General features: G+C 59.1%; 4 protein-coding genes across 4 annotated transcripts in view; all 4 read left to right on the top strand.

The window, feature by feature from the left end:
- Positions 1 to 171: 171 nt before the first annotated feature.
- Positions 172 to 4,109, top strand: LOC133083951 (sterile alpha motif domain-containing protein 1-like; the record flags this gene model as incomplete). Its single annotated transcript, XM_061179852.1, has 4 exons — positions 172 to 224; positions 432 to 492; positions 711 to 1,376; positions 3,211 to 4,109. Coding segments are annotated over 4 exons (942 nt in total), but the record flags the coding sequence as incomplete, so codon positions are not given.
- Positions 3,780 to 10,477, top strand: LOC133083950 (uncharacterized). Its single transcript, XM_061179851.1, has 10 exons — positions 3,780 to 3,857; positions 4,614 to 4,708; positions 4,961 to 5,042; positions 5,233 to 5,317; positions 5,584 to 5,694; positions 6,015 to 6,106; positions 6,542 to 6,594; positions 6,802 to 6,862; positions 7,081 to 7,746; positions 9,579 to 10,477. The coding sequence occupies exons 1-10, from the start codon at positions 3,780 to 3,782 to the stop codon at positions 9,738 to 9,740; spliced, it is 1,485 nt and encodes a 494-aa protein (XP_061035834.1). The 3' UTR covers positions 9,741 to 10,477.
- LOC133083949 (uncharacterized) lies at positions 10,148 to 16,845 on the top strand. Its single transcript, XM_061179850.1, has 10 exons — positions 10,148 to 10,225; positions 10,982 to 11,076; positions 11,329 to 11,410; positions 11,601 to 11,685; positions 11,952 to 12,062; positions 12,383 to 12,474; positions 12,910 to 12,962; positions 13,170 to 13,230; positions 13,449 to 14,114; positions 15,947 to 16,845. Exons 1-10 carry the CDS (start codon positions 10,148 to 10,150, stop codon positions 16,106 to 16,108), a joined length of 1,485 nt encoding a protein of 494 aa, XP_061035833.1. The 3' UTR covers positions 16,109 to 16,845.
- Positions 16,516 to 20,552, top strand: part of LOC133083948 (uncharacterized) — a 6,696-nt gene continuing 2,659 nt past the window's right edge. Inside the window, exons 1-9 of the mRNA XM_061179849.1 lie at positions 16,516 to 16,593; positions 17,350 to 17,444; positions 17,697 to 17,778; positions 17,969 to 18,053; positions 18,320 to 18,430; positions 18,751 to 18,842; positions 19,278 to 19,330; positions 19,538 to 19,598; positions 19,817 to 20,482. Coding sequence (XP_061035832.1) covers positions 16,516 to 16,593; positions 17,350 to 17,444; positions 17,697 to 17,778; positions 17,969 to 18,053; positions 18,320 to 18,430; positions 18,751 to 18,842; positions 19,278 to 19,330; positions 19,538 to 19,598; positions 19,817 to 20,482 — 1,323 coding nt within the window. The remainder of the gene's footprint in view (positions 16,594 to 17,349; positions 17,445 to 17,696; positions 17,779 to 17,968; positions 18,054 to 18,319; positions 18,431 to 18,750; positions 18,843 to 19,277; positions 19,331 to 19,537; positions 19,599 to 19,816; positions 20,483 to 20,552) is intronic.

Raw genomic sequence — 20,552 nt, 5'->3', positions numbered from 1 at the left:
AAGTCACAGGCCCCAGGCCCTTCAGAGAGCACCGGACACAGCTTTCACCTGTACCTGCCAAGCGACAAAGGGCGCTCCGGATCCCTAGAGCCTAACAGACCCAACCCTTAGCAAACCTGCTAGTCATTGTGAGGTCAGCCTCCCACTCCACCCCCCCAACCCCACCCCCAGCCCGTGCCCCGCGCGCTCACGCTCACGCAGTTGGAGGGCTGGCTTCAACTCCGGTGAGTGAGCTGGGTAGGGACGGGGAAGGAGAGAGAGAACAGAGGGAGATGGCGGGAAGTACGGAGGGTGCGCCAGCCTTCCTCTCCTCACGTTACTGACGTCCCGGATCTCAGAGTCTGTGTCTGTCGACATCTTCGAACCACTGCCCCCACACTGATGGCTGGAACTGGTGGCGAGACGCCAAGTGGACCCAAATCCGGATCTAGGTGGGAGGTGATGGAGTCCACTGTATGGAGAAAGGGGGCGTGGTTTGGAATCTGGTGCCTGGTGAGGCGGCGAGCGGCATGAAGGTCCCCATGTCCCCGCTCAAAATGACGGTCACGTCGCCGAGAAACCCACTGACCCGGAGAGAGAGCGGTACCTCCCCTAGACATGGGCAGAGGCCGCCCGTGCCCTGGCGTCACACTGGGCGGGTTCTCTGCCGCTTCCATTGCTTTGCAGGAAACTGTGGAAAACCGCTTCTTTCCGCCATTCTTCCACGCTAGGCTCGCAACCTCTCCCCGCCTCCTTCTCCCCTCCCCTCCCCGCCCTTCACCGCCCCTACCCTCCCCTCCCCTCCGCTTGCCGCCCCTCGGCAGGGCTTTCCTCCACTCTGCGGGGCCCCAACAGTCCGTCCGTATATTCCTCCAACCTTCCATCGAGCCGTGGATCCGCCCACCCTTCCTTCCGTCTGTCGGTCTGCCGGACCACTGGAAGACCTAGGCCCCAGGCCCTTCCTAGAGCACCGGACACGGCCCGCGCCTGCGCCCGCCCGCCAGCCCGCCAGCCAGCCAGCCAGCCAACGTGTCGCCCACCCCTCAGAGACAAGTCGCTTAGCAACCGTGCCCGAGGCGCAGCCAGGCCTCGCGGCCTGGTCGCCTGCGCATGCGCGCCTGGAGGACCGGCTTCAGCTCCACCAGCCAGAAGGACGACAGGAGGGCCGAGCGGCCACGGTGAGAGGCGGCCTTCCCGAGTTGGTCGTATGGACGCCTCCCCTTAGGTCCCAGCCCAACCGAAGCTCCCGGCCTCAGCGGGGAAGTTTCTTTCCCTGTTGGATTCCCACTGCCATCAAGGAAACGCAGGCTGAGATACTAACAGCACACGCCCGAGTCGAGGGCTTGGCTCACCAATCAACTTCTCCTCTGGGGGCTCACAAGGCAGGAAGTTTAAAGGTAGGGTTCGTTCGTGAGGCAGAGGCATGGGTATTGGTTTTCTGGGAAGAGGCGGGGTTCTTCTCCCTGGAACCGTGGTCCCATCTTCTTCTTTTCCTTCCTTCCCTGTGGTCAGGTGTTTCCCATCAGGCTAACTGGAGTCCAGTGAGCGTATAATGAGGCTCGGGTTCAGGAGAGGTCAAGAGGGTGATTTCATCAATTCCAGTCACATGTTGATATTTCTCTTGGGTTCTCTCCTTCTGAGGTTTGGTTCTGCAACTGAAGGCTGGGGCAGGTGGTTTCCCTTGGAGGGACGGGCCGGGGTATTGTTCTGGGGCAACCACCTGGGGGACAGTAGGGAGGGTGCGCCAGCACCCTCTTTCCTTAGGTTACCCACAGCCCAGATATCTGGGCCTATGTCGCGTTCTCGGCAGCAGCAGCTGGACCTGGTGGTGAGGCGCAGATAGATACAGCGGGGACGTCTGTGGACCCAGATCTGGTTCGGGGTGAGTGGAAATTGCAGCCAGTGAGAGAGGGGTGCAGAGTGAAATGCGGCGAGGTGGGGCGCGATGAAGATCCCCGAGTCCCGCTCCAAGGGATGGTCTGTTGCCAAAAATCCACTGGCCCCTGAGGGTGGTCCCTCCCTTAGACTTGGGCAGAGGAGGCCCATGCCCTGGGCCTGCACTAGGCGGGGCCCCTGCCTCTTCCAGGGCTCTCCAGGAATGTGTCGGAAGCCCCTTCTCCCTGCCGTTTCCGCTCCCCAGCACCCCTAACCCATCTCTTCCACACACACACCCCACCACCACGACCACCACCACCACCACCCCCCCCCAAACCACCACCCTCCCTCAAGTACCTGGGCTAGGCTGAGGAGGGTGCTCCCTCCCCAAGGACCCTAGCTCTCTTTCAGGCACACCGGTTGCCTGACACCTTCCTCCTGCAACAGGGGCGATCAGGAATGCATCTCAGAGGCGTCCCAGGACCCAGTGCCCTTTCCTCAGTAGGGGCTCCGCTGACAGATTTCTGTCCCCTGTGTGCCTCTCTTGAAGAAACCAGGCAAAGCCTACGGTGAAACAGAGGTACAGAGAAGAAGACCCGATTGAGGCAGAGGCATTCCACTGGGGCTTCTTAGGACCGCAGCCTAGCCTGGGAGACGCAGATTCAGGAGGCACTTGAATGATGTTCTGCTGCACTACAAAACGGAGGAAGGTTCTGAAGGCAAAACCTCCCAGGCCATAGTTAGTTCCATGAGTTGTGCGTCAAGAATTCGGATTGGAACTGCTCCAAAGTAAGGGTGCTTGTGAAGCAAGGCTTGGTTGGGGTCCAAAATGACTACAGAGGTGCAAGAGGGGAACTTTTGAGACCACACTTGTGGCAGCTAGCAGATGTTAGAGAAGCTAGAAGAGACAGGCTTCTAACAGTGTAGTAAGAGCCAGGTGTGTTGGCAGGTATGCCTGTCCGAGTTTGATTCTGGGCAAGGCGCCCTGTGTGTGTGTGTGTGTGTGTGTGTGTGTGTGTGTGTGTGTGTGTGTGTGTGTCTGTCTGTCTGTCTCTGTGTCTGTGTGTCGGTGTGTGTCTTAGGGCAAAGGGCCAGGAGAACTTGGGGGTGGGGTACCTGGGGTCTGGACCTTGACGGCAGCTGTGTTTGAGTCCCAACCCAGGCACATACCCCGGTGGGCATGGGTGGGGTGAGGGAGGGAGGCGGGCACTCACTGCAAATCTCCGTGTCAGTCCATTGCCACCCCCATCGTGGTGATCATCACGACAGGGCTCTAGCTCTTCTCAAAAGAACCACAGTGGAACGACAGCCATTTTTTCCAGGCCCCAGTGATTTTCATTCTCCGTTTTTTCAAAGGCTTTCTCGTTCCGCGCCCTCCAGCGCTCAAGGTTCTGGTGGTGGCAGCAACCCAGTTCCAGGCGAGTCTGCCAAAACTCATCAGAAAACAAAGGGGAGTGTGGTGCATTTCCTGGGATGCAGATCATGCTGAAAGAAATAGGAACAGACGTTCCATCCTAGGTGAAAGACACAGAAGGGAAATGCCCAGTCCGGACCGGGAATGGAAGGTCCTTGATGAGGTGAAAAACAGAACAAAGCAAAGCAATGGAAATAGGGGATGGCCAAGACTTCCCAAGAACAGAAGCACTGACCGGAGCCAAAAGGGGTTTAAGAAGGAAAAGCGAACCCAGTGCCATGGAACGCGTGTACTGCAGAGGAGGAGGAGGAGAGAATCATGGAGAAGACGGAAGAGCACACACAAGCACAGAGAAGAGAGAGAGCGAGTCAGACAGGTGTGGAATCGGGATGCGGCCAGGAAGGAGGGAGGCAGAGGGTGCACCTCTGAGGCGGTGTTTGGAGATTTCAGGGCTGATAATGACCCCAAGCCGTGCTTTGGACCACAGGGAGAACCCCCAGGGGGGGTCACGATGAAGAAGTTCCTATCCAGGACCACAGGAGGAGATGTGCTGAGCCCCAACCCATGCTCTCAGAAGCTTGCAGTCAGGGTGAGCCGACCCCAAACACCCAGAGAGAGCACTTTCCAACAGCAGAGGATAGCCCCACCGCCCCCATCCCATCCCGGGGTCCCTACATCCCAGCAAGAAGACTGGAAGCTAGCAAATGAAGTGCTGGTAGGCCAAAACACACAGCTCAACTGGAAGTGGATCGGTGGTGGTGAATTTTCCAGAAGGTTGTAGTCGAGTGGATCATGCCTTGCCCAAGGGACTTTCCTCTTCCAGATCATGGCGCTGTGGTCGGGTTAGGTGAGTTGAGCGCTGGGGGAAAGGGGCTCGGGTGGGGGTGGGATTTGGGGCATTCGCATCATGAGCATGACTTTCGGCATCTTTCCTGCAAGTGTATCATGAGTTCCTCATAGAGATTCCTTGTGTTTTTGGGTGTGGAAGGGTGCCTCTCAGGATGCAGAGGGGCTTCCTTCCACGTGCTGTTCCCAGGACATGGCAAGTCAGGCACATTTGAAGAAAAGCCAGGAAAAGCGATAAGGAAGGAAACAAGAATCCCACTGAGCCACACAGCCAGACAGAGCCACGGAGCCACCTTGTCACGGAGGGGGTGGGGTGGGGTGGGGTGGTGGTGAGTGGGGGGGAAATGGGGACTGCAGGGAGTCCCGGGCTCCTCAGACAAGCCCCATCCCTCCACGGGCACGGCAGTTCCTTGGGCCTGGGCTCAGGCTCGGGCTCTGGCTCGGGCTCTGGCTCTGGCTCTGGCTCTGGCTCTGGCTCTGGCTCTGGCTCTGGCTGCAGGCGCTGAAGCCCACGAGGGAGCAAAGCCCCCCAGAAGCCCACAGTCAGTCCCCTGTCCAGCTCACAGGGCAGTCCCCCTTCCGGGACAGTCCCAGGCACACACTGAGGATTGACCTGAGCAAGGGATACCACCACTAGGCTCCTGATCCTGCTTGGTCAGCCTGGCCCGGCCTGGCCTTATTCCACTCTGCACTCCGCAACTATCCATTTATGTAGCCTTCCTTCTTCCTTCCTCCCTCCCTTTCTTCCTCCCTCCCTTCCTTGCGTCCTTCCATCCGCTCATTTATCCTTGCTTCCATCCATGTGCTGGACGCACTGGAGGATGGGGGCCCGGGCTTCTTCCAAAGGCACGGGGGCCGCCGGCGGCGCCTGCCCCTAGCCCGGCCAGCCGCCAGAGGGCGCGCCCGCGTCACGGAGAGCCCCGCCCCCGTTTGCTGAGTAACCCGCCAGGGCAACAAACGGGAAACCCGGGGCAACCAAGGCGATTGTCCGCGCCCGCCTGGTCGGAGGGCAGGCTTCCACCAGTAGAAGGCTGGCTGTCAGAGCCCAGGGAGGGGAGAGAGGAGGACGGAGGGCAGCGAGGGATGTAGGGAGGGTGCGCCAGCCCTCCGGTCCCCAGGTTCTGGACATCCTAGATCTCTGGGTCTGTGCCACCGTCTCCGCCAGTGGCTGCCGAAGCTGGTGGCCAGACCAAGGCACGCCGGGTACCTCTGTGGATCCAAATCTGGATCGGCATGGGTGGGAATGGTGTCAAATGGGAGGAGGGTGTGGGATGCCATCTGGTGAGGCGGGGGCGAGGAACATCGCAGAGTCCCGGCTCGAACTGTGAACTGTGGTCGTGTCACCAGAAAATCCACTGACCCCGAAAGTGGTAGCTCCCCTAGACGTGGGCAGAGGAGGCCCATGCCCTGGTGCCACACTGGTTTCGGGTGGCGGGTGAGACGGGGGTCCCTGCCTCTGCCTCTCCCAGTGCCTCGCAGGGATGTGATTGCAAGGCCCTACTCCGCGCAGTTCTTCCCAACTAGCCCCCAACTTCTCCCCCCACCCCTCACCCGCCCCCCCTCCCACTCCATCCTGCTTGGTAAGCCTGGGCTGGCCCGGGCCGGCCTTTCCTCCACTCTTGGGAGCCCCAACAATCCGTCCATCTACTCATCCGTCAGTCCTTCTTGCTTTTTGAACCATACATCCATCTGATGAGGATAGTCATCAACAAAGAATCCATAATAGGAAAAGAAAAGAGTTATTGGAGCCAAACGGAGGACTCGAGCGCGGGAGACAGCCTCTCACAGGGCTCGGAGGAACTGCTCTGGAGAAGCATGACTTTCAGCCTAGTTTTATATGTGAGGGCAGAGAACCTCTATCGCGTCAGGGGTCCATTCCTTGTCTTCTTGTTTCCAAAAGAGACAGATGAGCACATAGACCGCGAATCAGCATGGCCTTGGCGCCTGCCAAAGGAGCCTTCTCATCGGACGACTAGTAGCACTGGCGTCCAGGTAAGGGAGGCATTTTATGTGTATCTTGAAAAAGGACGTCTTTATTTCTGGACAGTGCACGCTTTTCTGTAACGATGAAAGCACATGTACAATGTATGTTTAAGAGGCCACAAAACAGGCTGTTGCAGTTAGCATAGAAATCATGTGAGAGCCAGCATGACTTCCCTGTACCCCAACATGGGAACACTGCTTTCATCCCATCCATCCGTCCTTCCGTGCATGCATCCATCCATCCATCCATCCATCCATCCACTGGACCACTGGAAGTCACAGGCCCCAGGCCCTTCAGAGAGCACCGGACACAGCTTTCACCTGTACCTGCCAAGCGACAAAGGGCGCTCCGGATCCCTAGAGCCTAACAGACCCAACCCTTAGCAAACCTGCTAGTCATTGTGAGGTCAGCCTCCCACTCCACCCCCCCAACCCCACCCCCAGCCCGTGCCCCGCGCGCTCACGCTCACGCAGTTGGAGGGCTGGCTTCAACTCCGGTGAGTGAGCTGGGTAGGGACGGGGAAGGAGAGAGAGAACAGAGGGAGATGGCGGGAAGTACGGAGGGTGCGCCAGCCTTCCTCTCCTCACGTTACTGACGTCCCGGATCTCAGAGTCTGTGTCTGTCGACATCTTCGAACCACTGCCCCCACACTGATGGCTGGAACTGGTGGCGAGACGCCAAGTGGACCCAAATCCGGATCTAGGTGGGAGGTGATGGAGTCCACTGTATGGAGAAAGGGGGCGTGGTTTGGAATCTGGTGCCTGGTGAGGCGGCGAGCGGCATGAAGGTCCCCATGTCCCCGCTCAAAATGACGGTCACGTCGCCGAGAAACCCACTGACCCGGAGAGAGAGCGGTACCTCCCCTAGACATGGGCAGAGGCCGCCCGTGCCCTGGCGTCACACTGGGCGGGTTCTCTGCCGCTTCCATTGCTTTGCAGGAAACTGTGGAAAACCGCTTCTTTCCGCCATTCTTCCACGCTAGGCTCGCAACCTCTCCCCGCCTCCTTCTCCCCTCCCCTCCCCGCCCTTCACCGCCCCTACCCTCCCCTCCCCTCCGCTTGCCGCCCCTCGGCAGGGCTTTCCTCCACTCTGCGGGGCCCCAACAGTCCGTCCGTATATTCCTCCAACCTTCCATCGAGCCGTGGATCCGCCCACCCTTCCTTCCGTCTGTCGGTCTGCCGGACCACTGGAAGACCTAGGCCCCAGGCCCTTCCTAGAGCACCGGACACGGCCCGCGCCTGCGCCCGCCCGCCAGCCCGCCAGCCAGCCAGCCAGCCAACGTGTCGCCCACCCCTCAGAGACAAGTCGCTTAGCAACCGTGCCCGAGGCGCAGCCAGGCCTCGCGGCCTGGTCGCCTGCGCATGCGCGCCTGGAGGACCGGCTTCAGCTCCACCAGCCAGAAGGACGACAGGAGGGCCGAGCGGCCACGGTGAGAGGCGGCCTTCCCGAGTTGGTCGTATGGACGCCTCCCCTTAGGTCCCAGCCCAACCGAAGCTCCCGGCCTCAGCGGGGAAGTTTCTTTCCCTGTTGGATTCCCACTGCCATCAAGGAAACGCAGGCTGAGATACTAACAGCACACGCCCGAGTCGAGGGCTTGGCTCACCAATCAACTTCTCCTCTGGGGGCTCACAAGGCAGGAAGTTTAAAGGTAGGGTTCGTTCGTGAGGCGGAGGCATGGGTATTGGTTTTCTGGGAAGAGGCGGGGTTCTTCTCCCTGGAACCGTGGTCCCATCTTCTTCTTTTCCTTCCTTCCCTGTGGTCAGGTGTTTCCCATCAGGCTAACTGGAGTCCAGTGAGCGTATAATGAGGCTCGGGTTCAGGAGAGGTCAAGAGGGTGATTTCATCAATTCCAGTCACATGTTGATATTTCTCTTGGGTTCTCTCCTTCTGAGGTTTGGTTCTGCAACTGAAGGCTGGGGCAGGTGGTTTCCCTTGGAGGGACGGGCCGGGGTATTGTTCTGGGGCAACCACCTGGGGGACAGTAGGGAGGGTGCGCCAGCACCCTCTTTCCTTAGGTTACCCACAGCCCAGATATCTGGGCCTATGTCGCGTTCTCGGCAGCAGCAGCTGGACCTGGTGGTGAGGCGCAGATAGATACAGCGGGGACGTCTGTGGACCCAGATCTGGTTCGGGGTGAGTGGAAATTGCAGCCAGTGAGAGAGGGGTGCAGAGTGAAATGCGGCGAGGTGGGGCGCGATGAAGATCCCCGAGTCCCGCTCCAAGGGATGGTCTGTTGCCAAAAATCCACTGGCCCCTGAGGGTGGTCCCTCCCTTAGACTTGGGCAGAGGAGGCCCATGCCCTGGGCCTGCACTAGGCGGGGCCCCTGCCTCTTCCAGGGCTCTCCAGGAATGTGTCGGAAGCCCCTTCTCCCTGCCGTTTCCGCTCCCCAGCACCCCTAACCCATCTCTTCCACACACACACCCCACCACCACGACCACCACCACCACCACCCCCCCCCAAACCACCACCCTCCCTCAAGTACCTGGGCTAGGCTGAGGAGGGTGCTCCCTCCCCAAGGACCCTAGCTCTCTTTCAGGCACACCGGTTGCCTGACACCTTCCTCCTGCAACAGGGGCGATCAGGAATGCATCTCAGAGGCGTCCCAGGACCCAGTGCCCTTTCCTCAGTAGGGGCTCCGCTGACAGATTTCTGTCCCCTGTGTGCCTCTCTTGAAGAAACCAGGCAAAGCCTACGGTGAAACAGAGGTACAGAGAAGAAGACCCGATTGAGGCAGAGGCATTCCACTGGGGCTTCTTAGGACCGCAGCCTAGCCTGGGAGACGCAGATTCAGGAGGCACTTGAATGATGTTCTGCTGCACTACAAAACGGAGGAAGGTTCTGAAGGCAAAACCTCCCAGGCCATAGTTAGTTCCATGAGTTGTGCGTCAAGAATTCGGATTGGAACTGCTCCAAAGTAAGGGTGCTTGTGAAGCAAGGCTTGGTTGGGGTCCAAAATGACTACAGAGGTGCAAGAGGGGAACTTTTGAGACCACACTTGTGGCAGCTAGCAGATGTTAGAGAAGCTAGAAGAGACAGGCTTCTAACAGTGTAGTAAGAGCCAGGTGTGTTGGCAGGTATGCCTGTCCGAGTTTGATTCTGGGCAAGGCGCCCTGTGTGTGTGTGTGTGTGTGTGTGTGTGTGTGTGTGTGTGTGTGTGTGTGTCTGTCTGTCTGTCTCTGTGTCTGTGTGTCGGTGTGTGTCTTAGGGCAAAGGGCCAGGAGAACTTGGGGGTGGGGTACCTGGGGTCTGGACCTTGACGGCAGCTGTGTTTGAGTCCCAACCCAGGCACATACCCCGGTGGGCATGGGTGGGGTGAGGGAGGGAGGCGGGCACTCACTGCAAATCTCCGTGTCAGTCCATTGCCACCCCCATCGTGGTGATCATCACGACAGGGCTCTAGCTCTTCTCAAAAGAACCACAGTGGAACGACAGCCATTTTTTCCAGGCCCCAGTGATTTTCATTCTCCGTTTTTTCAAAGGCTTTCTCGTTCCGCGCCCTCCAGCGCTCAAGGTTCTGGTGGTGGCAGCAACCCAGTTCCAGGCGAGTCTGCCAAAACTCATCAGAAAACAAAGGGGAGTGTGGTGCATTTCCTGGGATGCAGATCATGCTGAAAGAAATAGGAACAGACGTTCCATCCTAGGTGAAAGACACAGAAGGGAAATGCCCAGTCCGGACCGGGAATGGAAGGTCCTTGATGAGGTGAAAAACAGAACAAAGCAAAGCAATGGAAATAGGGGATGGCCAAGACTTCCCAAGAACAGAAGCACTGACCGGAGCCAAAAGGGGTTTAAGAAGGAAAAGCGAACCCAGTGCCATGGAACGCGTGTACTGCAGAGGAGGAGGAGGAGAGAATCATGGAGAAGACGGAAGAGCACACACAAGCACAGAGAAGAGAGAGAGCGAGTCAGACAGGTGTGGAATCGGGATGCGGCCAGGAAGGAGGGAGGCAGAGGGTGCACCTCTGAGGCGGTGTTTGGAGATTTCAGGGCTGATAATGACCCCAAGCCGTGCTTTGGACCACAGGGAGAACCCCCAGGGGGGGTCACGATGAAGAAGTTCCTATCCAGGACCACAGGAGGAGATGTGCTGAGCCCCAACCCATGCTCTCAGAAGCTTGCAGTCAGGGTGAGCCGACCCCAAACACCCAGAGAGAGCACTTTCCAACAGCAGAGGATAGCCCCACCGCCCCCATCCCATCCCGGGGTCCCTACATCCCAGCAAGAAGACTGGAAGCTAGCAAATGAAGTGCTGGTAGGCCAAAACACACAGCTCAACTGGAAGTGGATCGGTGGTGGTGAATTTTCCAGAAGGTTGTAGTCGAGTGGATCATGCCTTGCCCAAGGGACTTTCCTCTTCCAGATCATGGCGCTGTGGTCGGGTTAGGTGAGTTGAGCGCTGGGGGAAAGGGGCTCGGGTGGGGGTGGGATTTGGGGCATTCGCATCATGAGCATGACTTTCGGCATCTTTCCTGCAAGTGTATCATGAGTTCCTCATAGAGATTCCTTGTGTTTTTGGGTGTGGAAGGGTGCCTCTCAGGATGCAGAGGGGCTTCCTTCCACGTGCTGTTCCCAGGACATGGCAAGTCAGGCACATTTGAAGAAAAGCCAGGAAAAGCGATAAGGAAGGAAACAAGAATCCCACTGAGCCACACAGCCAGACAGAGCCACGGAGCCACCTTGTCACGGAGGGGGTGGGGTGGGGTGGGGTGGTGGTGAGTGGGGGGGAAATGGGGACTGCAGGGAGTCCCGGGCTCCTCAGACAAGCCCCATCCCTCCACGGGCACGGCAGTTCCTTGGGCCTGGGCTCAGGCTCGGGCTCTGGCTCGGGCTCTGGCTCTGGCTCTGGCTCTGGCTCTGGCTCTGGCTCTGGCTCTGGCTGCAGGCGCTGAAGCCCACGAGGGAGCAAAGCCCCCCAGAAGCCCACAGTCAGTCCCCTGTCCAGCTCACAGGGCAGTCCCCCTTCCGGGACAGTCCCAGGCACACACTGAGGATTGACCTGAGCAAGGGATACCACCACTAGGCTCCTGATCCTGCTTGGTCAGCCTGGCCCGGCCTGGCCTTATTCCACTCTGCACTCCGCAACTATCCATTTATGTAGCCTTCCTTCTTCCTTCCTCCCTCCCTTTCTTCCTCCCTCCCTTCCTTGCGTCCTTCCATCCGCTCATTTATCCTTGCTTCCATCCATGTGCTGGACGCACTGGAGGATGGGGGCCCGGGCTTCTTCCAAAGGCACGGGGGCCGCCGGCGGCGCCTGCCCCTAGCCCGGCCAGCCGCCAGAGGGCGCGCCCGCGTCACGGAGAGCCCCGCCCCCGTTTGCTGAGTAACCCGCCAGGGCAACAAACGGGAAACCCGGGGCAACCAAGGCGATTGTCCGCGCCCGCCTGGTCGGAGGGCAGGCTTCCACCAGTAGAAGGCTGGCTGTCAGAGCCCAGGGAGGGGAGAGAGGAGGACGGAGGGCAGCGAGGGATGTAGGGAGGGTGCGCCAGCCCTCCGGTCCCCAGGTTCTGGACATCCTAGATCTCTGGGTCTGTGCCACCGTCTCCGCCAGTGGCTGCCGAAGCTGGTGGCCAGACCAAGGCACGCCGGGTACCTCTGTGGATCCAAATCTGGATCGGCATGGGTGGGAATGGTGTCAAATGGGAGGAGGGTGTGGGATGCCATCTGGTGAGGCGGGGGCGAGGAACATCGCAGAGTCCCGGCTCGAACTGTGAACTGTGGTCGTGTCACCAGAAAATCCACTGACCCCGAAAGTGGTAGCTCCCCTAGACGTGGGCAGAGGAGGCCCATGCCCTGGTGCCACACTGGTTTCGGGTGGCGGGTGAGACGGGGGTCCCTGCCTCTGCCTCTCCCAGTGCCTCGCAGGGATGTGATTGCAAGGCCCTACTCCGCGCAGTTCTTCCCAACTAGCCCCCAACTTCTCCCCCCACCCCTCACCCGCCCCCCCTCCCACTCCATCCTGCTTGGTAAGCCTGGGCTGGCCCGGGCCGGCCTTTCCTCCACTCTTGGGAGCCCCAACAATCCGTCCATCTACTCATCCGTCAGTCCTTCTTGCTTTTTGAACCATACATCCATCTGATGAGGATAGTCATCAACAAAGAATCCATAATAGGAAAAGAAAAGAGTTATTGGAGCCAAACGGAGGACTCGAGCGCGGGAGACAGCCTCTCACAGGGCTCGGAGGAACTGCTCTGGAGAAGCATGACTTTCAGCCTAGTTTTATATGTGAGGGCAGAGAACCTCTATCGCGTCAGGGGTCCATTCCTTGTCTTCTTGTTTCCAAAAGAGACAGATGAGCACATAGACCGCGAATCAGCATGGCCTTGGCGCCTGCCAAAGGAGCCTTCTCATCGGACGACTAGTAGCACTGGCGTCCAGGTAAGGGAGGCATTTTATGTGTATCTTGAAAAAGGACGTCTTTATTTCTGGACAGTGCACGCTTTTCTGTAACGATGAAAGCACATGTACAATGTATGTTTAAGAGGCCACAAAACAGGCTGTTGCAGTTAGCATAGAAATCATGTGAGAGCCAGCATGACTTCCCTGTACCCCAACATGGGAACACTGCTTTCATCCCATCCATCCGTCCTTCCGTGCATGCATCCATCCATCCATCCATCCATCCATCCACTGGACCACTGGAAGTCACAGGCCCCAGGCCCTTCAGAGAGCACCGGACACAGCTTTCACCTGTACCTGCCAAGCGACAAAGGGCGCTCCGGATCCCTAGAGCCTAACAGACCCAACCCTTAGCAAACCTGCTAGTCATTGTGAGGTCAGCCTCCCACTCCACCCCCCCAACCCCACCCCCAGCCCGTGCCCCGCGCGCTCACGCTCACGCAGTTGGAGGGCTGGCTTCAACTCCGGTGAGTGAGCTGGGTAGGGACGGGGAAGGAGAGAGAGAACAGAGGGAGATGGCGGGAAGTACGGAGGGTGCGCCAGCCTTCCTCTCCTCACGTTACTGACGTCCCGGATCTCAGAGTCTGTGTCTGTCGACATCTTCGAACCACTGCCCCCACACTGATGGCTGGAACTGGTGGCGAGACGCCAAGTGGACCCAAATCCGGATCTAGGTGGGAGGTGATGGAGTCCACTGTATGGAGAAAGGGGGCGTGGTTTGGAATCTGGTGCCTGGTGAGGCGGCGAGCGGCATGAAGGTCCCCATGTCCCCGCTCAAAATGACGGTCACGTCGCCGAGAAACCCACTGACCCGGAGAGAGAGCGGTACCTCCCCTAGACATGGGCAGAGGCCGCCCGTGCCCTGGCGTCACACTGGGCGGGTTCTCTGCCGCTTCCATTGCTTTGCAGGAAACTGTGGAAAACCGCTTCTTTCCGCCATTCTTCCACGCTAGGCTCGCAACCTCTCCCCGCCTCCTTCTCCCCTCCCCTCCCCGCCCTTCACCGCCCCTACCCTCCCCTCCCCTCCGCTTGCCGCCCCTCGGCAGGGCTTTCCTCCACTCTGCGGGGCCCCAACAGTCCGTCCGTATATTCCTCCAACCTTCCATCGAGCCGTGGATCCGCCCACCCTTCCTTCCGTCTGTCGGTCTGCCGGACCACTGGAAGACCTAGGCCCCAGGCCCTTCCTAGAGCACCGGACACGGCCCGCGCCTGCGCCCGCCCGCCAGCCCGCCAGCCAGCCAGCCAGCCAACGTGTCGCCCACCCCTCAGAGACAAGTCGCTTAGCAACCGTGCCCGAGGCGCAGCCAGGCCTCGCGGCCTGGTCGCCTGCGCATGCGCGCCTGGAGGACCGGCTTCAGCTCCACCAGCCAGAAGGACGACAGGAGGGCCGAGCGGCCACGGTGAGAGGCGGCCTTCCCGAGTTGGTCGTATGGACGCCTCCCCTTAGGTCCCAGCCCAACCGAAGCTCCCGGCCTCAGCGGGGAAGTTTCTTTCCCTGTTGGATTCCCACTGCCATCAAGGAAACGCAGGCTGAGATACTAACAGCACACGCCCGAGTCGAGGGCTTGGCTCACCAATCAACTTCTCCTCTGGGGGCTCACAAGGCAGGAAGTTTAAAGGTAGGGTTCGTTCGTGAGGCGGAGGCATGGGTATTGGTTTTCTGGGAAGAGGCGGGGTTCTTCTCCCTGGAACCGTGGTCCCATCTTCTTCTTTTCCTTCCTTCCCTGTGGTCAGGTGTTTCCCATCAGGCTAACTGGAGTCCAGTGAGCGTATAATGAGGCTCGGGTTCAGGAGAGGTCAAGAGGGTGATTTCATCAATTCCAGTCACATGTTGATATTTCTCTTGGGTTCTCTCCTTCTGAGGTTTGGTTCTGCAACTGAAGGCTGGGGCAGGTGGTTTCCCTTGGAGGGACGGGCCGGGGTATTGTTCTGGGGCAACCACCTGGGGGACAGTAGGGAGGGTGCGCCAGCACCCTCTTTCCTTAGGTTACCCACAGCCCAGATATCTGGGCCTATGTCGCGTTCTCGGCAGCAGCAGCTGGACCTGGTGGTGAGGCGCAGATAGATACAGCGGGGACGTCTGTGGACCCAGATCTGGTTCGGGGTGAGTGGAAATTGCAGCCAGTGAGAGAGGGGTGCAGAGTGAAATGCGGCGAGGTGGGGCGCGATGAAGATCCCCGAGTCCCGCTCCAAGGGATGGTCTGTTGCCAAAAATCCACTGGCCCCTGAGGGTGGTCCCTCCCTTAGACTTGGGCAGAGGAGGCCCATGCCCTGGGCCTGCACTAGGCGGGGCCCCTGCCTCTTCCAGGGCTCTCCAGGAATGTGTCGGAAGCCCCTTCTCCCTGCCGTTTCCGCTCCCCAGCACCCCTAACCCATCTCTTCCACACACACACCCCACCACCACGACCACCACCACCACCACCCCCCCCCAAACCACCACCCTCCCTCAAGTACCTGGGCTAGGCTGAGGAGGGTGCTCCCTCCCCAAGGACCCTAGCTCTCTTTCAGGCACACCGGTTGCCTGACACCTTCCTCCTGCAACAGGGGCGATCAGGAATGCATCTCAGAGGCGTCCCAGGACCCAGTGCCCTTTCCTCAGTAGGGGCTCCGCTGACAGATTTCTGTCCCCTGTGTGCCTCTCTTGAAGAAACCAGGCAAAGCCTACGGTGAAACAGAGGTACAGAGAAGAAGACCCGATTGAGGCAGAGGCATTCCACTGGGGCTTCTTAGGACCGCAGCCTAGCCTGGGAGACGCAGATTCAGGAGGCACTTGAATGATGTTCTGCTGCACTACAAAACGGAGGAAGGTTCTGAAGGCAAAACCTCCCAGGCCATAGTTAGTTCCATGAGTTGTGCGTCAAGAATTCGGATTGGAACTGCTCCAAAGTAAGGGTGCTTGTGAAGCAAGGCTTGGTTGGGGTCCAAAATGACTACAGAGGTGCAAGAGGGGAACTTTTGAGACCACACTTGTGGCAGCTAGCAGATGTTAGAGAAGCTAGAAGAGACAGGCTTCTAACAGTGTAGTAAGAGCCAGGTGTGTTGGCAGGTATGCCTGTCCGAGTTTGATTCTGGGCAAGGCGCCCTGTGTGTGTGTGTGTGTGTGTGTGTGTGTGTGTGTGTGTGTGTGTGTGTGTCTGTCTGTCTGTCTCTGTGTCTGTGTGTCGGTGTGTGTCTTAGGGCAAAGGGCCAGGAGAACTTGGGGGTGGGGTACCTGGGGTCTGGACCTTGACGGCAGCTGTGTTTGAGTCCCAACCCAGGCACATACCCCGGTGGGCATGGGTGGGGTGAGGGAGGGAGGCGGGCACTCACTGCAAATCTCCGTGTCAGTCCATTGCCACCCCCATCGTGGTGATCATCACGACAGGGCTCTAGCTCTTCTCAAAAGAACCACAGTGGAACGACAGCCATTTTTTCCAGGCCCCAGTGATTTTCATTCTCCGTTTTTTCAAAGGCTTTCTCGTTCCGCGCCCTCCAGCGCTCAAGGTTCTGGTGGTGGCAGCAACCCAGTTCCAGGCGAGTCTGCCAAAACTCATCAGAAAACAAAGGGGAGTGTGGTGCATTTCCTGGGATGCAGATCATGCTGAAAGAAATAGGAACAGACGTTCCATCCTAGGTGAAAGACACAGAAGGGAAATGCCCAGTCCGGACCGGGAATGGAAGGTCCTTGATGAGGTGAAAAACAGAACAAAGCAAAGCAATGGAAATAGGGGATGGCCAAGACTTCCCAAGAACAGAAGCACTGACCGGAGCCAAAAGGGGTTTAAGAAGGAAAAGCGAACCCAGTGCCATGGAACGCGTGTACTGCAGAGGAGGAGGAGGAGAGAATCATGGAGAAGACGGAAGAGCACACACAAGCACAGAGAAGAGAGAGAGCGAGTCAGACAGGTGTGGAATCGGGATGCGGCCAGGAAGGAGGGAGGCAGAGGGTGCACCTCTGAGGCGGTGTTTGGAGATTTCAGGGCTGATAATGACCCCAAGCCGTGCTTTGGACCACAGGGAGAACCCCCAGGGGGGGTCACGATGAAGAAGTTCCTATCCAGGACCACAGGAGGAGATGTGCTGAGCCCCAACCCATGCTCTCAGAAGCTTGCAGTCAGGGTGAGCCGACCCCAAACACCCAGAGAGAGCACTTTCCAACAGCAGAGGATAGCCCCACCGCCCCCATCCCATCCCGGGGTCCCTACATCCCAGCAAGAAGACTGGAAGCTAGCAAATGAAGTGCTGGTAGGCCAAAACACACAGCTCAACTGGAAGTGGATCGGTGGTGGTGAATTTTCCAGAAGGTTGTAGTCGAGTGGATCATGCCTTGCCCAAGGGACTTTCCTCTTCCAGATCATGGCGCTGTGGTCGGGTTAGGTGAGTTGAGCGCTGGGGGAAAGGGGCTCGGGTGGGGGTGGGATTTGGGGCATTCGCATCATGAGCATGACTTTCGGCATCTTTCCTGCAAGTGTATCATGAGTTCCTCATAGAGATTCCTTGTGTTTTTGGGTGTGGAAGGGTGCCTCTCAGGATGCAGAGGGGCTTCCTTCCACGTGCTGTTCCCAGGACATGGCAAGTCAGGCACATTTGAAGAAAAGCCAGGAAAAGCGATAAGGAAGGAAACAAGAATCCCACTGAGCCACACAGCCAGACAGAGCCACGGAGCCACCTTGTCACGGAGGGGGTGGGGTGGGGTGGGGTGGTGGTGAGTGGGGGGGAAATGGGGACTGCAGGGAGTCCCGGGCTCCTCAGACAAGCCCCATCCCTCCACGGGCACGGCAGTTCCTTGGGCCTGGGCTCAGGCTCGGGCTCTGGCTCGGGCTCTGGCTCTGGCTCTGGCTCTGGCTCTGGCTCTGGCTCTGGCTCTGGCTGCAGGCGCTGAAGCCCACGAGGGAGCAAAGCCCCCCAGAAGCCCACAGTCAGTCCCCTGTCCAGCTCACAGGGCAGTCCCCCTTCCGGGACAGTCCCAGGCACACACTGAGGATTGACCTGAGCAAGGGATACCACCACTAGGCTCCTGATCCTGCTTGGTCAGCCTGGCCCGGCCTGGCCTTATTCCACTCTGCACTCCGCAACTATCCATTTATGTAGCCTTCCTTCTTCCTTCCTCCCTCCCTTTCTTCCTCCCTCCCTTCCTTGCGTCCTTCCATCCGCTCATTTATCCTTGCTTCCATCCATGTGCTGGACGCACTGGAGGATGGGGGCCCGGGCTTCTTCCAAAGGCACGGGGGCCGCCGGCGGCGCCTGCCCCTAGCCCGGCCAGCCGCCAGAGGGCGCGCCCGCGTCACGGAGAGCCCCGCCCCCGTTTGCTGAGTAACCCGCCAGGGCAACAAACGGGAAACCCGGGGCAACCAAGGCGATTGTCCGCGCCCGCCTGGTCGGAGGGCAGGCTTCCACCAGTAGAAGGCTGGCTGTCAGAGCCCAGGGAGGGGAGAGAGGAGGACGGAGGGCAGCGAGGGATGTAGGGAGGGTGCGCCAGCCCTCCGGTCCCCAGGTTCTGGACATCCTAGATCTCTGGGTCTGTGCCACCGTCTCCGCCAGTGGCTGCCGAAGCTGGTGGCCAGACCAAGGCACGCCGGGTACCTCTGTGGATCCAAATCTGGATCGGCATGGGTGGGAATGGTGTCAAATGGGAGGAGGGTGTGGGATGCCATCTGGTGAGGCGGGGGCGAGGAACATCGCAGAGTCCCGGCTCGAACTGTGAACTGTGGTCGTGTCACCAGAAAATCCACTGACCCCGAAAGTGGTAGCTCCCCTAGACGTGGGCAGAGGAGGCCCATGCCCTGGTGCCACACTGGTTTCGGGTGGCGGGTGAGACGGGGGTCCCTGCCTCTGCCTCTCCCAGTGCCTCGCAGGGATGTGATTGCAAGGCCCTACTCCGCGCAGTTCTTCCCAACTAGCCCCCAACTTCTCCCCCCACCCCTCACCCGCCCCCCCTCCCACTCCATCCTGCTTGGTAAGCCTGGGCTGGCCCGGGCCGGCCTTTCCTCCACTCTTGGGAGCCCCAACAATCCGTCCATCTACTCATCCGTCAGTCCTTCTTGCTTTTTGAACCATACATCCATCTGATGAGGATAGTCATCAACAAAGAATCCATAATAGGAAAAGAAAAGAGTTATTGGAGCCAAACGGAGGACTCGAGCGCGGGAGACAGCCTCTCACAGGGCTCGGAGGAACTGCTCTGGAGAAGCATGACTTTCAGCCTAGTTTTATATGTGAGGGCAGAGAACCTCTATCGCGTCAGGGGTCCATTCCTTGTCTTCTTGTTTCCAAAAGAGACAGATGAGCACATAGACCGCGAATCAGCATGGCCTTGGCGCCTGCCAAAGGAGCCTTCTCATCGGACGACTAGTAGCACTGGCGTCCAGGTAAGGGAGGCATTTTATGTGTATCTTGAAAAAGGACGTCTTTATTTCTGGACAGTGCACGCTTTTCTGTAACGATGAAAGCACATGTACAATGTATGTTTAAGAGGCCACAAAACAGGCTGTTGCAGTTAGCATAGAAATCATGTGAGAGCCAGCATGACTTCCCTGTACCCCAACATGGGAACACTGCTTTCATCCCATCCATCCGTCCTTCCGTGCATGCATCCATCCATCCATCCATCCATCCATCCACTGGACCACTGGAAGTCACAGGCCCCAGGCCCTTCAGAGAGCACCGGACACAGCTTTCACCTGTACCTGCCAAGCGACAAAGGGCGCTCCGGATCCCTAGAGCCTAACAGACCCAACCCTTAGCAAACCTGCTAGTCATTGTGAGGTCAGCCTCCCACTCCACCCCCCCAACCCCACCCCCAGCCCGTGCCCCGCGCGCTCACGCTCACGCAGTTGGAGGGCTGGCTTCAACTCCGGTGAGTGAGCTGGGTAGGGACGGGGAAGGAGAGAGAGAACAGAGGGAGATGGCGGGAAGTACGGAGGGTGCGCCAGCCTTCCTCTCCTCACGTTACTGACGTCCCGGATCTCAGAGTCTGTGTCTGTCGACATCTTCGAACCACTGCCCCCACACTGATGGCTGGAACTGGTGGCGAGACGCCAAGTGGACCCAAATCCGGATCTAGGTGGGAGGTGATGGAGTCCACTGTATGGAGAAAGGGGGCGTGGTTTGGAATCTGGTGCCTGGTGAGGCGGCGAGCGGCATGAAGGTCCCCATGTCCCCGCTCAAAATGACGGTCACGTCGCCGAGAAATCCACTGACCCGGAGAGAGAGCGGTACCTCCCCTAGACATGGGCAGAGGCCGCCCGTGCCCTGGCGTCACACTGGGCGGGTTCTCTGCCGCTTCCATTGCTTTGCAGGAAACTGTGGAAAACCGCTTCTTTCCGCCATTCTTCCACGCTAGGCTCGCAACCTCTCCCCGCCTCCTTCTCCCCTCCCCTCCCCGCCCTTCACCGCCCCTACCCTCCCCTCCCCTCCGCTTGCCGCCCCTCGGCAGGGCTTTCCTCCACTCTGCGGGGCCCCAACAGTCCGTCCGTATATTCCTCCAACCTTCCATCGAGCCGTGGATCCGCCCACCCTTCCTTCCGTCTGTCGGTCTGCCGGACCACTGGAAGACCTAGGCCCCAGGCCCTTCCTAGAGCACCGGACACGGCCCGCGCCTGCGCCCGCCCGCCAGCCCGCCAGCCAGCCAGCCAGCCAACGTGTCGCCCACCCCTCAGAGACAAGTCGCTTAGCAACCGTGCCCGAGGCGCAGCCAGGCCTCGCGGCCTGGTCGCCTGCGCATGCGCGCCTGGAGGACCGGCTTCAGCTCCACCAGCCAGAAGGACGACAGGAGGGCCGAGCGGCCACGGTGAGAGGCGGCCTTCCCGAGTTGGTCGTATGGACGCCTCCCCTTAGGTCCCAGCCCAACCGAAGCTCCCGGCCTCAGCGGGGAAGTTTCTTTCCCTGTTGGATTCCCACTGCCATCAAGGAAACGCAGGCTGAGATACTAACAGCACACGCCCGAGTCGAGGGCTTGGCTCACCAATCAACTTCTCCTCTGGGGGCTCACAAGGCAGGAAGTTTAAAGGTAGGGTTCGTTCGTGAGGCGGAGGCATGGGTATTGGTTTTCTGGGAAGAGGCGGGGTTCTTCTCCCTGG

This window comes from Eubalaena glacialis, unplaced genomic scaffold (assembly GCF_028564815.1).
Source record: "Eubalaena glacialis isolate mEubGla1 unplaced genomic scaffold, mEubGla1.1.hap2.+ XY scaffold_912, whole genome shotgun sequence".
Taxonomy (NCBI): Eukaryota; Metazoa; Chordata; class Mammalia; order Artiodactyla; family Balaenidae; genus Eubalaena; species Eubalaena glacialis.
The sequence above is the reverse complement of the archived record's forward strand: the minus strand, read 5'-3'. Positions and strand labels throughout refer to the sequence as shown.